Source organism: Macrobrachium rosenbergii, chromosome 10, assembly GCF_040412425.1.
Source record: "Macrobrachium rosenbergii isolate ZJJX-2024 chromosome 10, ASM4041242v1, whole genome shotgun sequence".
NCBI lineage: Eukaryota > Metazoa > Arthropoda > Malacostraca > Decapoda > Palaemonidae > Macrobrachium > Macrobrachium rosenbergii.
Window position 1 is genome coordinate 24,795,053 of NC_089750.1, and position 15,000 is coordinate 24,810,052.

The 15,000-nt window shown below is 36.5% G+C and overlaps 1 protein-coding gene across 1 annotated transcript in view; it reads right to left on the reverse strand.

The window, feature by feature from the left end:
* The window catches only part of LOC136842291 (uncharacterized), a 289,840-nt gene that overhangs the window by 97,655 nt on the left and 177,185 nt on the right, over positions 1-15,000 (reverse strand). Inside the window, 1 exon segment of the mRNA XM_067109551.1 lies at positions 5,262-5,322. Within this exon segment, the coding sequence (XP_066965652.1) occupies positions 5,262-5,322 (61 nt within the window).

A 15,000-nucleotide genomic window follows, 5' to 3' on the forward strand; every position in this document is an offset into this window, starting at 1 on the left:
TGTTTACTTAAGCGTGCTCTGGTTTTGATAATGAATCCAGGTTTCCGTTTGACGAAAAACGAATCATCTTTCACGGGTACTATAGCAACATCACTAGGTCCTTCAGTATTGTAGATTTGTGGCTAGGTCACGGATATTTCTTAAGAATAGAAATATCCGTGATTCCAGATCATTTGGGGGAGGCCAAATGATCTGGGATCTGGAAACATCTCTGAAGACTACTTATAAGGCCTTCTTATAATTATCGAAAAGGTCGTTCTAAATAGCATGACAATGGAAACATTAATTTTCATTTTCTGTGGCTGGTGAACATGAACCTGTTTCCAGACATCGTAGTAACCCTGATTCTTTAAGTAAAGTTGTGAGGTATGCCAGTAAACGTAGCCGAGTTCTTGTGATTAATGTTTGGAAGCAGCTGACATTTTTTCCCCTCTAAGCTTATCAATTTATGATATTGGTATTTTTTTTTTATTGAATTCTCTTGCATTTCTAACAGTTGGAAGCATTGCAAAGGAAATATACGCAAGCCTTTGCCCTAAGCAGACATAGAAAGCGCTCCGTTGTCCACGACTAAAATTTAGTACAGTTCAGAAAGAACAAAATACGGAATGAAGAATGTTAATATCAGAAAAGAGAGATAAAAAGGCTATGAAATATTACCGAAATAAATTTAAAACTGAGATTTCTGATTGAAAAGCTACTAAAGAAAAAGAGAATGAAAGAAAATGACATTTTAAAACCTTAGTTATACCCATAGCCTGGAAGTCCAGAAGGCAACAAATCAAGAAAGACAGCGCTCACTGGCCTTTAGAACAAGCAGTCCAGTCTCCGAGAACCTCTGTATTCCCACTCGATCAGAACAAGTATAGCATTTCAAATCGTAAGTAATCGATTTGAAATGCTAAACGGTTTGAAATATACTAACCTAATCGTAGCCAAAGTTTTATGCTACGACACCCAGGTTACTTCAACTATATTATTCTAACTCACAGTCCAAACCATATTTCGTTGTGTATATTATCTAAGACAGAAATGGCACAAACTTACTGTAGTTCAAATGGCGCATTCGATATTTTTAGCCTGAATTGAAATTGAAATTGTGGATTGGTGTGAGCACAATCATTACTTCGTAACCCTCATCCAAAGCACACTCCAAGAAATTCTCCTTATATTTAGATATGCATATCTCCTAAAGGAAATCTCCCTAAATGAACTTTGAGATGAAAAGGAATTCTTAAGTGGACTTGAAGGCACGTACAACTATGGCTGCATTCCCCTTTCTTGAGTCCCAGCTAGATACAGCTACATTGCACCAAAGCTGTGACGAGACTGCCCTCACGACCGTCGCTGACCAACACCAAGTGTTTGACTAACAACTAGGCCACCAAACAGCCGATGACCGGTACTTAAGCACTATTACACGTATACTTACAATTAAATACACGAAAAAGCCAAACACAGTGCTTTTCACAACTAAATACAAACACAACAAAACATAATATCTTTCTTCTACATAATACGCATTTCCACTTTACGTAAATTTAGAAAAATACATAAAACTATACCACAACTCGCGGAAAAGTACAATCTCTCTTGTCGAAGTTTTGACACGCTGTTTCAAAAATATTTAAAATGAAAACTACTCTCTCTCTCTCTCTCTCTCTCTCTCTCTCTCTCTCTCTCTCTCTCTCTCTCTCTCTTAAGGATTCCTTGCACTCCCTCATTCTATTTGCCTACGAACGGAGGCAATCTCTAACACTCACGTAAATGGCGGCAAATTGGCCGCCATCTTAGGTAGGGAAAGTTTTCATTATCAGTGGATGTTTAAGTAACAGACGTACCAGTAGACAGCCGGAATTCCCTGATCACGAGTACTTCATAATAAGCGATGAAGGTGCTTGGAAAGCTTCAGTCATGATATTTGTGCATGTTTACATTCCGTCTCGGGTCTTCCCCAGCGTTATCCCTTGTTTAACTTCTGATTAAGGCTAATAGTACCATTGCATTCTTGGTTTATTTTCCCGTAGGAGGCCAGTGCTGTCAGTGCACTCCACGTGGTGCCCTTTAGGCATTACTGAAGGATCTTTGCAGCGTCCCACTGGCCCTTAGTTGCTACCCCTTTCATACCTGTAACTTTTGTGTTCTTTTTCTTCTATCTTACTGTCCACCCTCTTCAAACAATCCTTTCATATTGCAACTGAGAGGCTTTCCTCCTGTTACAACTTTAAATCTTTTAACTCTTTTTCAAATTAGTTTCAATCCCTTCTTTTAAACCTTTCTATCACCTCACAGTCTTGATTATTGAGAAAATGGTGCGATTGCTAGGATTGGGGTTTATCTTCAAAGCCAATAATGGGAGCTGTGGTGTTCTTTTCAACCACCCAATAATGTTTAGGCCTAAGAGTTATCAATATGATGGTCGTGTTGATACTTCAAGCCTGGAACTATTTTACAGAACTGACCTGAAGATTCTAGGGGTGGGTTTGTTCTGGGAGTAGGATTCTCAGCATGTCCAGTTTGCCTGTCAAGATGGTTTAAGACGGGATGATTATAATGCTCTCAGTCCCATCAAGCAGGTTTAGCTTACACTTGAGCCACCTTAACCATATTGGTGCCAGCCCATTAAGTGAACTTCATGAAAAATTTTTGGTGTCTTTCTGAGGTTTTCAAGGCTTATCTTTTCTATAGATAATCACTTAATATGAATATTTTGGATACTGACCCAAGGACCTCAGGGCTCCATGCCATTATCCTGGCACCATTGACAACTACTAGTCTGGCAAAAGGCAATATGGCACAGGCTAAAGATAGGGATTTAGGGTTAGCAACAATGGCCACTTATCATCGTCGTATCTATAACCCTCAAGGTCTGAGCTAAGGAGGAAAGAAGATGAAAAGATAAGCAGACGTTTCAAAAAGATTGAGATAATGTCTGGAGTATATATGAACCAGCATCTTACGATAAATTACGTTAAAACTAGATGATGACGACATTGAAGATAGTGACTTCTTTTGAAATTCATAGACAGAGAGTCCAGTGTTTAAGCAGAGAACCTAAGGTACCCCTATTAGGCAAAGGAAATCTGCTAAGAAAAGAATTAACGAAGGTTTTATAAGAAAAATTCCTGAATGAATTCAAAAGCCAAAATCTTATTGAAGTGAAGAGGATAATGAAGAATGAAAATGGTGCACTTAGCCCTCAGCCACTGATATTAACATTTGATCTTTTGAAGCTTCCAGAGACTATCTGCAGCCTGGCACAAAGTGAAAGTAAGGCCGTATATCACATCCCTTCGACTATGTTTTGACTGTTAACAATATGGTCACAAAAACACATCTTGCCAAAGAAAAGTTAAAAGTGAGCTAGAAGTATGTGTTAACTGTGGGCATGATACACATAGAGACTATAGTATATACGAACCGAGTTCACTTTTGAGGAAGAAAAGGAAGGGGATATCCCGTTTTTAGTTGTTTTACTGAAAAGGAAGGGGGATAAGATAGAATATAGGGTCTATAGGAAAGCTACTCATGTTAACCCATGCATACATATGTTTTCAAGTCACACCTCAGAAAAAGAATAGGCTTGATTACGGGGCTTATAATCAGGGCTTATAGAATCTGTAGCAGACTGCATTCAGTGGGGGAACTCGGCTACCTAAAGAGCAGTTTTAAGAATTTAGGCTATCCGGGTCACTGGTGGGACAAGGCACATAGCAAATCCAGAAGACAGTATTACGGGGAAAACAAAGAAGGGAAAAAGGGACGGACAGGAAACTATAGTTATTCTAGACAACTTCTTAATTAAACTGCTCTAGAAGAGGTAACAACAGTACAGATTGGTAGGGAATTATAAAAATACTGTAAGAAACAAAATCATAAAAAACTGCTTGCCTTGAGAAGGGCGGGGGCAGGGGCAGAGGAGGTGTTGTACACTGCACCTTGTAACGCCTGTGACGAGACATATTACGGACAACCTAGTAAAAGTTGCAAAGAAAAAGTCCAACAGCACAAATATTAATCAGATATTTCAATCAGGCCTCAACTGTGGCAAAACATTGCTGAGAAAAGAACCAGAGAAGAAATCGCTCACATAATGTGTTCCAAGAAGACAATGGAAGGAAACATAGGGAACAACCATGAGGATTCTACCACGTGTCACATAGTCTACGAAGTTGTGGAGAAAAAGCTGAATAAACACATGGAAAGGACTGACAAGAGTTAATGAGCACCCCGAAGGAGAAAGGATGTAGCTGCGAGGGACGCAAGCAGGCGACGCCCGCGGGACGAGGCCTAATACTCAGGGCACAGGCCAGGATTAGGCGCAATAAGCCGCTGGCGATCTCGTTCTTATATATACGTCTGACAGGTACTTTCATCGTTGTTAGGTTCCTTGAAGATAGAGGCTGACGCGCCTCTGAAAGCTTTGAAGTAAAGAATCTTCTGTTTTCAACCTTACTTATTTTTGGGATTTTCTGTGGAGAAATATATATATATATATATATATATATATGTGTGTGTGTGTGTGTGTGTGTGCGTGTATGCATGTATAACTTTTGTGACGTAATTGCGGAATGATTTCCCAAATCCTACAGTTGAAGCGCTGGAACTTCGACGGTTCATGCTTGGTGCAACTGGTTTTGTGTTAATGCTAAGGTATTCTCTTTAGAGATGAATTGTGATGCTTTGAACACACGCGCATTAGACTTCAAGTACCTTAACGTACTTAAACTTATCATTGCGGAATTATCATGTGTGCATCCATGCATTCCTTGCCGGCGACGAAAATATTTGAAATATTTGGAGCTGTTACTCCTTGGTAAACTTAAGAAAAGTTGCCGAGTATTGCTAGTGGATTTAAATCTGGAAAAATTATGAAAACGTGTTGTCAGTAAAGAGACTTGTGCATGAGTAAGAAATTTGTATATGCTGCCTTGAATTAATCCAGTTTCTGTTTCGTTTTCTTTTAAAACTCATTGTAGACCGGAAATTGTATTATTCATGATAACATTTATTCCAGGACCAAAATTCTGTGTTTCAGGATTGATAATAAAAATTATAGTTGGGTACCAATTAAAATTTTCCTTAAATTCAAAGTTCATGAGTTTACGATAGCACTGTGATTAAATATTAAAACAGGAATGTAACAGATAGTGAAACAACAAAATGACGGTTTCTGCAAATATCCCAGATTTCTTTGGACAGGCCTATTGTTGCTAATGTAATATGATAAACTAAAACAAATGCCTTTCAATATTACTTACCTCGGTTCATATTATACTGGAAAGTGCAAGCACCGCTCTCCTTTTTTTCGTCACTATCATTCTGGAAATGAAAAGAAAGTGGAATTAGTGTTGTAAATCAAATGTTTTCCTTTTAAGTTTTTAGTGCAAAATCTAGTGTGTGCCGGGAGTGCAGGTTTTATATGTAATACAGCGACGATAAGCGCTATCGGTAATGACAGTTTTTCAGTTTGTTAGTGTAAAAGTCATTATGCTGAGGAAATATTTCAAGATTTTTGGAGACCAGTTTATCTGCAGGAAATATTGTCACTGGACAAAAACTTAAGTTCTATTGAATTTCTTATCCCTGATCTTGACGTTTAGACCGGGCACCGTCGTTCGGTTAGCTAATTATGCGAGCTGTATAAGATACTTCATAGTTTTGATCCTAATCCTCTTTCAGACTATTGCAATCTACCACGTATTTCCAGATATGCAATGAATGCTATGCCTTGCCTTTCCTTTTGTGAGGTTCAGTACTACGCAGTTTTCTAGTAGTTTTATTTCTGTTGTGACCAAGTTATAAAATGGTCATCTTAATCGTGTAGTTGAATCGTTGGGATTTCAGAAGTTCAAGCTTGGTGCAATTTTTTTTTATTTTTTTAGCGACTTCCCAAGAGTCTTCTTCTTCTTTAGTCTCGCCTCAATATTTTATTTGTGATTTATCTATTTTTTTATTCATATTGTTCTGCTATTTCTTAATTATAGTTTTATATCTACTTCTGTATTAGTATTTAGTATGAAGTATATGAAGTTATGTTTACTGTAGTTATTCCAGTTAATTCAAACACTTTTGCTTTTCTTTTGTTAGATTCAGCACCATATTATGGAGTGATCTAAATCTTATTGTTGAATTACTTGGACTTAAGAAGTTCAAATTCAGTGCAAATGCTCTTTGTTGAACTGACTGGCTTGAGTCTCATTTCATGGTTTTTTTTTTCCCTTTAAGTTCTCTTCTAGAGTTTAATTTTTATTTCTGTGTCTTTTCCGTATTCTGGTGCTAGCTATTGGGACCCATGAACTGGCACCCTTCTACTTTTCATGCTAGCTTAGCAACTAGGCTAATAGTAATCATAAAGTGTTCATGCGCATTGCAAAATCCATACCTAGATTCATTGGAACCTAGTAGCGGTCGTGATATTGATTATATCATTCGAGTGACGAACCGTAAAATGTATTAAATATGGCTGTTTTTTGTTATGTTTTTTATAATTATGAACTACATTCATATTGTTAAAAAACGATCAGTTTTTCATTTTGACACAGTGTTATTAGGATTTATGCTCCATTTCTACCCGAAAACTTAATGTTAACTTAAAACTGGCATTATGCACATTCCTGGCTTTGTGATAATATATGGTGATTTAAAAACTGTAAAGTAATGTTGTTCAGGTAAATTTTCCTACCTATCTACAATAAGTGAAGTTCCGTTAAGCAGAGAGGCCACGTCATTGGCCAAATACAGTATCAGTCCAGAACAGTTTTTACTTAACTATCAAGCGTCGTTGGGAGTTTCCAGTGGTAAGTCTACTCATTATGATTCCAGTTTCCGGATGAAGGACAACAATGGTATCCAGCAAGTCGGTTTTCGTATGGGTTTATTCGCAAAAAAAAGTTAGGATCACTAATATAAGCACTAAAAAGTAGTAAAGTAGAGCTAAAAATCATTAATTACCAAAAAATAACCAAAAAATAGTAGTATGTAGAGCGAAAGTGAAATGTTTTTTAACAGTTGATGTTCTTGTCTTGAGAATATGAAATTCTAAACACCAGCTTTGGTATGTATCGCATAGGAATGGTTTTTTCCTGTATGAGACAGAGTTCCAAGTGTTTTTGGTGTCTGATTACTTGACCTCTGAAAGAAGAATTTTTTTAATTCTTTCGACATAAATTTAGATGACTCGGAAATTGATTTTTTTTTATTTTATCGATATGCAAAAAACTGAAATGTAATTTTAAAAAATTACTTTAGTATATAGTCTTTTTGCTAAGTTCTTACGAATGTTAGATTAATTTTGGTTACTTTGCAAATTACAAATGATGTTCAGACAAATGCAATTTCAAGCAATTGAAATTGGATTTCACCTTCATATTTTGCCTGCAAAAAAGGAATAGACGAGGAGCAAGCGTTCCTACAACTTCCGACTTCAGTACCTTTGTGCATTTTTGTCGTTTGTGACATAGTCAAGGTACAGTACATCGCTCTGGGTGGCAAGTATCAATATTGGCAAATTTTCACAATGAACGCTTCAAAATAATTGTAGATTTTATAACAGTAACACTAGATAAAGCAAATCAAAAGACTATGAATGTTTTTGAGCCATTACTTCAGCATATAATTATGGCCGTTTTATAAAGTTGTAAAACCTGTGTAGCCTGCGTTGTTTTTATCTTAATCCAGGTTGTTTTTCCCTATCGATCTATCTATTGTCTGTTTCCTTTTTTGCCTGCAAAAAGGGAAGAGACGAGGAACAAGCGTTTTTACAACTTCCGACTTCAGTACCTTTGCGGCTTTTTGTCTTACGTGACATAGTCAAGGTACAGTACATCGCTCTGGGTGGCAAGTATCAATATTGGCAAATTTTCAAAATGAACGCTTCAAAATAATTGTAGATTTTATAACAGTAACACTAGATGTAGCAAATCAAAAGACTGAATGTTTTTAAGCCATTACTTCAGCATATAATTATGGCCGTTTTATGAAGTTGTAAAACCTGTCTACTCTGCATTGTTCTTTATCTTAATCGAGGTTGTTTTTACCTATCGATCTGTGTGTTGTCTGTTTCCTTTTTTGCAATCAAAACCTTATCATATAAACTTCCATGGATATTAAGTGAATCAGCATGTATACAGTATATCTTTATATGGGAACAAGTTCAGGTGAGAAAAGAGAAAATGTGGTTTAGACACCAGAAAATACTGTAATGAAGATCATATCCCCATAGTTAATAACAAAATGTCCTTTTTATAGATCGTAGATTTCGGAAATATAAAACAGGGTTACAAGATCTTTTTATACATCCTGTTTTCCAGTATATCAATTCTGGAGAGTTTATTTATAAAAAAAGAAAAGATTAACTCTTGGACCTGTGATCTGGGAGAGTAATATCGGACAAATAAAATACGAAAGCTCTGCCAGGAGAGCAGCATTAGAATAGTTAATGTACAAAAAGTGAGGAAGATCGAGTAAAAAAATCCTTAAAGTGAAATGGAAACTAATCGTATATTCTTTCATTGCGTTCAGTACTCTCTCTCTCTCTCTCTCTCTCTCTCTCTCTCTCTCTCTCTCTCTCTCTCTCTCTCTCTCTCTCTCTCTATACTCAGCCGTTTTCGAAATTTCAAGTTTAAGCTTAATGATTCAGACCGGTCGCTCAAAACAAAATGATTTTTACGAAGTAACCTTGATTTAATATGCATATTACAGTTATCAAAAACAGTGCATTGGTTATAGATCTGAAGTTTCACAAAAAGATGGAAATATATTTAATATTCGTTAAGAAAATTTAATTTTGTATGAGCTGTAGCTCATTGGGATTGTAAGTAACTCGCGGTCCTTAAGGGCCATACACACGATCAGTATTACTGTCATTATTTTGTGTACTGTCATTAATACTGACGGTGTGTGCGTCATACTGAAGTATGTACCATCAGTACTGCAAAATGGTGGTTACTGGCTGTACTGACATTTCCATCAGTACTCTCCAAGCTGCTGTGGTAGTTACAATGGCAGGAAAGGAAGAAGGGAAAATGGATCTTCAGGATTTTTTTCTGTTATATCATCGCTTACCAAAGTTGTGGGATATTCGGAGTGAAAATTATATGAAAAGAAACATGCTTTCTCTTTATTCCCCATATAGAACGCAATAGCGACAACCTCTCGATGTCGGTCACTGAATGTACTGACACTTCACTCAGTAGTAAATACTGAACGTGTTTTTAATGTACTAACAGTACCAAAATAATGACAGTATTTTTAATGACAGTGATACTGATCGTGTGTACGGCCCTTTAGGTCCAGTTTTCAAGAGATTTTCACTTGCACACAGTCTAACTGTTCCAGTTAATTGTCAGGTGGCATTGCTTTGCTCCTGTAGGTCTCATTCACCATTACATGAATGTGTTTCGTTTTCCTGAGACTAACTGACTCATGCCTCTATTGCTTAATGTTATATTTAATTGTACTTCTGTATTTAATTATACTAGAACTTTATTTGCTTCGCCTTTCATTTGTACTCATTATAACAAGGATTTCCTAACTTTCAAATATCGTTTAGTGTAAGGTGCGGGTGTGTCATCCCAAAAGCAGAAAGACTTGTTAATGAAATTAATAACTTTTTCATTATTATGCTGACAAATATTTCGGCAGTCTCGGTTGGTCCCCATTTATTCAATGTAAAAGATTACCATACAGTTTGCAAATCCAGCGATCACTGACCACCTGCCTTCTGTATAAGAGACACCGAGGGTAAACAGTCGTATATATAATTTAACAACCATAAATAAGTCTTAAACCTATTTCCGTTCAGCTTCGAACGTTTTTGGTCAACCCTAGAAGGAAAGTCCGCAAGAAGGAAAAGTGATACGGATAATAAAAACGTTGTTCATTGATTATATAGTGAGTAATTTCACAGTAAAAACTAACGTCACAATAGGAGATAGTATGAAACTCTTTACAATTTGAATCAATGTTCAGATTATTTTTGTGTGCTTTCGAAAATTGGCTCGTCCCAAGTTAATTTTGTAATATTTACTATGTTGAAGTTATTGCATGCAGGTTCTTCTTCCCTTAAACATTTGCTCTGTAATATTTATATTAGTATAATTGTAGTTGGACTGAGTTACGCAATTCGTTCCCTGAGACGGACCATGAATATTTATAAGGTAACTTCAGCTCTACATTTTTGGGACCACTACCTATTTAAAACACGAACATCTTTCTGATTGTTTAACATTTATCCTACTATTGTTATTTACCACTGACGTTGTGTGTATTATTATTGTAATATAATATATATATATATATATATATATATATATATATATATATATATATATATATATATATATATATATATATATATATATGAGCAAAACTAAACGTTTTCGACTTCGTTGTGTTGTTTCCTGGTAATTATTCCCTTTGTCTCAATAAGAATAATTCTATAATTATGTGTATGGTAGCCTTAAATCTTAGAATTAACAACGTGTGTAGCTCACACTCCACTGCCACACGGGTTTAGCAGCTAAGATTGACAGGTAATCACGGAGCTTCCACTCGACCACGTTCCTTTACGTCACTGGCGTCACCCGAACCAAGTGGTCTTCAACACCACATTCCGTCCGCACACTGTATCACAAAGGCATCAGATCTCAGCACTATTTTTTCTTCTCCTTACTGCCCATCTAAGACTCGCCAGGACTCGTTACTGTCATTCTTTCTCTCCAACTGACGGGCAACAGAGGGTTTGAAGGGGTTTGTAATCTTACCTATTGAACTTTTCATTTTAGCTGACCATATTTAACTCTTACACCACTAATTTAACTCATTTTTCTTCACGGCCATTTTATCACTTCTAAATTACCGAATGACTCGTGCGGGCTGTTCTATGAGCAACAGCCTGTGCTGGCATAACGCTAGCTTAATCAAAAACAATGACAATAAACTACGAGCTACTGTGTGAGCAAGAGCCCGAGCTGGCATAAAGTTAGCTTAATCTGAAACAGTAGCAACGGCAATAAATCAATGTACGCTGGGCATGCCATTATGACTTACATTTACAAATCTAATCGGATTTTCCTTTGCACTCTATTATCCATGAGAAGACTGGACGTCACTTAATTTTATCAGAAGCTTTATTGAATATGTTTTTGTTAATGTTCTTTGTGTGCAAGAAATATTTGGCATATACAAAACGTGCATAAAACAAGAATCTTGCTTTCACCTCACCTCACCCCGGCATTGTCTCAAGAAGTCTTCAAACAGGAGGTCTGATGGAGATTTGTACAAAAGTTGCAAACGTGGATAACAATAGCATAAAGAATATATCAAGTCAGTTTCTGCATTTAAAAGCACTGTCTTCTACAGTAGCATCTGTTCGTTGAGTCCAGAATGTATAAGCTCTTTTTGTATCATCTTGACATGCTTCATGCCTAGCTATATCTGCACCTACTTTTAGTTGTATCTGACAAACTGGGTACAATCATGTAAATATATATTGCTTATAAATTCATATGCATTCAAGATATGTGTATTTGTAAATTTACTTACATGCAGTATATTAGTATTTATAGTTACATATCCAAGCCATATATTGTCTTAATTTTAATTATGTCTAAAACTGATACATTAGCCGATCATTTGCGTTGTATGACATAACTGCTTTTCTTTCATTTACAAAAGATTTCAGTGGCAGAACTACCCGTATCGTTTTGAGCATTACCTTAGGTATTTGATGGTTTGGAATTTTTGTTAAAAACATTAGTTTACAATGTAGGAATGTTAAAATTGCTGCCTTCAGCCAGAATATTCTTCAGATTATCTTGGTTTATAAGCAAAATTATTCAAGTTGTAGGTATGGAAAGGAATTAACGTAGCTTTATTAAACATACAACCCGATGTCACCTTAACGTCGCCAGAGCACTTCACCACTTTAACGTGATCCACCGCATGTGTATAAACCCCCATTCCATGTTGCATTGAATTCTTTCAACCTCTGAAATAACAGAGAGGAATTATGGTGTTTAAGACCACTTGGTTCAGGTGATGCTGGTGACCTACAGGCACGCTGTCGAGAGAAAGCTCCTATTACCCACCAGTCTTAGCTGCTAAATCCGTGTGGCAGTGGAGTGCGAGCTACACACTTGGTTCTAAAATTTAAGGCTACCATACACATAATTACAGAATTATTGTTATTGAGGCCAAGGGATAGTTACCAGGAAACAACACAACGAGGTCTAAAACGTTCAGTTTTGCTCTGCATATATATATATATATATATATATATATATATATATATATATATATATATATATATATATATATATATATATATATACATATACTGATGTTGCTTAGACAAGAACACTGAGCTGCTATCCCTCTCAACCCAAGCTTAAATCCAGCAGATGAAGTTTATTAATTTAATTTCCAAATCAGAATTCAAGGCTTTTCGTGGAAAACATATCCCGTATATATTAAGGTATTTAAGAGTTCCCTGCGCAGGGTTGTTGCATTTTCATATATTCCCTGCCGCCATCCCCATGCCCATTCCCCTCCACCTCCCCACCATTTCCGTAGATATTTAGTTCTCTTAATATGAGATTAGCTGTATGTACCAGTTGGTAATATTATTGACCTATAAAAATTTCCTTTTTTTTCCAGAAAAAATTAATGATTTTTTTTACTTTATCATCTGCAGAAAATATCTTTAGTCAGTTGAATATTTCAGTGTCCTTATATAAAAGTTATAAAATTTCGGGGGAAATATAACGTTTGTCATTGTAACATTGGATTGTTCTACCTGGCGTGTCACTTGCTTTAAGGCTTCGTGGGTGTCCAAGACTTTCAATAAAACTTGATGGATGGACCACCAGAGTCTTAAATTGAAAAATTCTTTTATCAGTTTTTTGTGACTGACTCTTTTGAGGAAGATTAATGGAGATGAACTGCAAATTCATTTTTGTTTGATTTTTTGCTGATAGGAATGTGTGTGTGTTTTAATGCATCAGGTTTTTGCGTCAGTGTATATTTTGTTAATGCCCTCATTTATCCTGATTTTTTATTTCCTTAGAAATATATTTTATTTCCAAGAGAGTCTCATACCTAGTATTGATGACCATATCAAGTTCGTCACAGCAGAGAAATTGGCTTAAGATGACAAACTTCTTACATAAAAGAAAGTTGGTTGAATGAGCTATAAAGAAAATTCGAAGTTGAGTGGTATAATTATGATGAAACTGGTTGACCATCTCGTTCTTGAATTCCTCTCATTAAAATGAAATGGTAGCTGCACCTGTAGCCTATGCCCAAGAACCATGATATTTATAAAATAAACAAAATACGACATAAAGTAGCTGAAGCATATTCATCCTTGTATATACCAATCAGGTTTATTTGCATCATAATCATTGTAATCGGAAGTATCACCAACCTCCTGTGTTTCTTCTGGTAAAAATTTCCTTCGCCCGCATCCATCTCCCCGTAGAGTGTTATGAAGTTGCTTTTCATGATTATCGAGAAATAAAAACTGTGGTAGCACCAGAGTAGGAAGGAATGTAGGGTTTTGGAGTGACCTAAAACGGGTAGAGATTTGGTGATAATCAGCTCCTCTGGACAACGGTTGATGAGAAAATGAAAAAGGCAAGGCAACTTCTGCCGATGTTGGAGGCTGTGTGGTGTTGGAGTGAACGGTAAAAAAGTTAATTGATTAAGAAATATGGCAAGTAACAACCAGATTGAAAAATAATGGAATCATCATCTGCCAAAGGCATTGTTTTCCCCTTCCAGCATGCCTACATATAGCTGTAGCTCTGCACATAGCTCAAGTGCAGCATCACTTTTCCCTAAAGTCCTAGGATTGACCTTCTCCATGAAGTAAATGTCACCCTTGTACTGTGCAAGAATGACCTGAAGACACTCGACATCCAGCATCTTGGGAGCTTATGCTTGCTTGTCCTAGGGAAGATAACATTCCATTGCATGCTGTTACTTGGTCATCATCAACTGCGAGTTAGTTAGTGGTTCTCTGATTCTCAAGTAGCTTAGCAATATACTCTTTCTCCACCTCATCATACCCAACCTCATACAACAACCATATGATGTCATTGAGGATGTTCACAATAGAAGGGTAATCTATGAAGTCATGGACGGGTGTCTTCAAGTCATATCTTTCTACTGATGATATTCGGCATAGAAGGCTGAACTCATTCCAGTGCTTAGCAGTAAAGTCGACCACATTCTTTTGTGCTGAAGCTTCGCTAGTAACCATTGACAATCGTAACAGGACCGAGCTCTTTAACATGGGATGAATTGAAGCATTATCAACAAAAAGGAGAAACTTGTTTGGAATGTTATTCCATATTTCTCAGTTCCTTCTGGAATGTGCAGCTATGGTTGATGGTTATGGTTCATGCTTTCAAGAGGAATTATAGATTATTCAGAGCAATGCTGTAACTTCAGGTTGTATTTAAAAATTACCCATTACTTTTCCTTTGTAAATAACTTTAGTGATGAATTAAACCTTGGATTCCCTGAATGATAAATTGAAAGGGGCGTCAGGTTTAGAACTCCTTCAGCATTGAAAAACCAATGTATGTGTGGTATGGACTTTACTAGCCATGAAATCTGGTCCAGTCTTCTCACAGGTGATGAAAGTCATGTTAAACAACTTCCAGAAGTGGCTTGTCTTTTCCATTTTCTATATTTACTTGGCACTGTCACCACTGTAATAAATTGATTTAATCAGGATATCTGGGAATATCTTTGCAGTCTCCTCATCAGCAGTCACAGCTTTTTATAATTTTGAAAAACTGTTGTCAACTTGCCCGTTGAAGCCTTCATACCACCAAATATTGCTTTGTAATTTGGCGTTTCTACTCAACTTTCTAGTAAGTCTGTGGTTGTGCCATCTTGGTGGATATCCTGGCCCACCTGTTCTAATCATGGACCCATATGACTAGGAGCCTCTCGATCTCTACCATTTACTGAATGATGTGTCCTAGT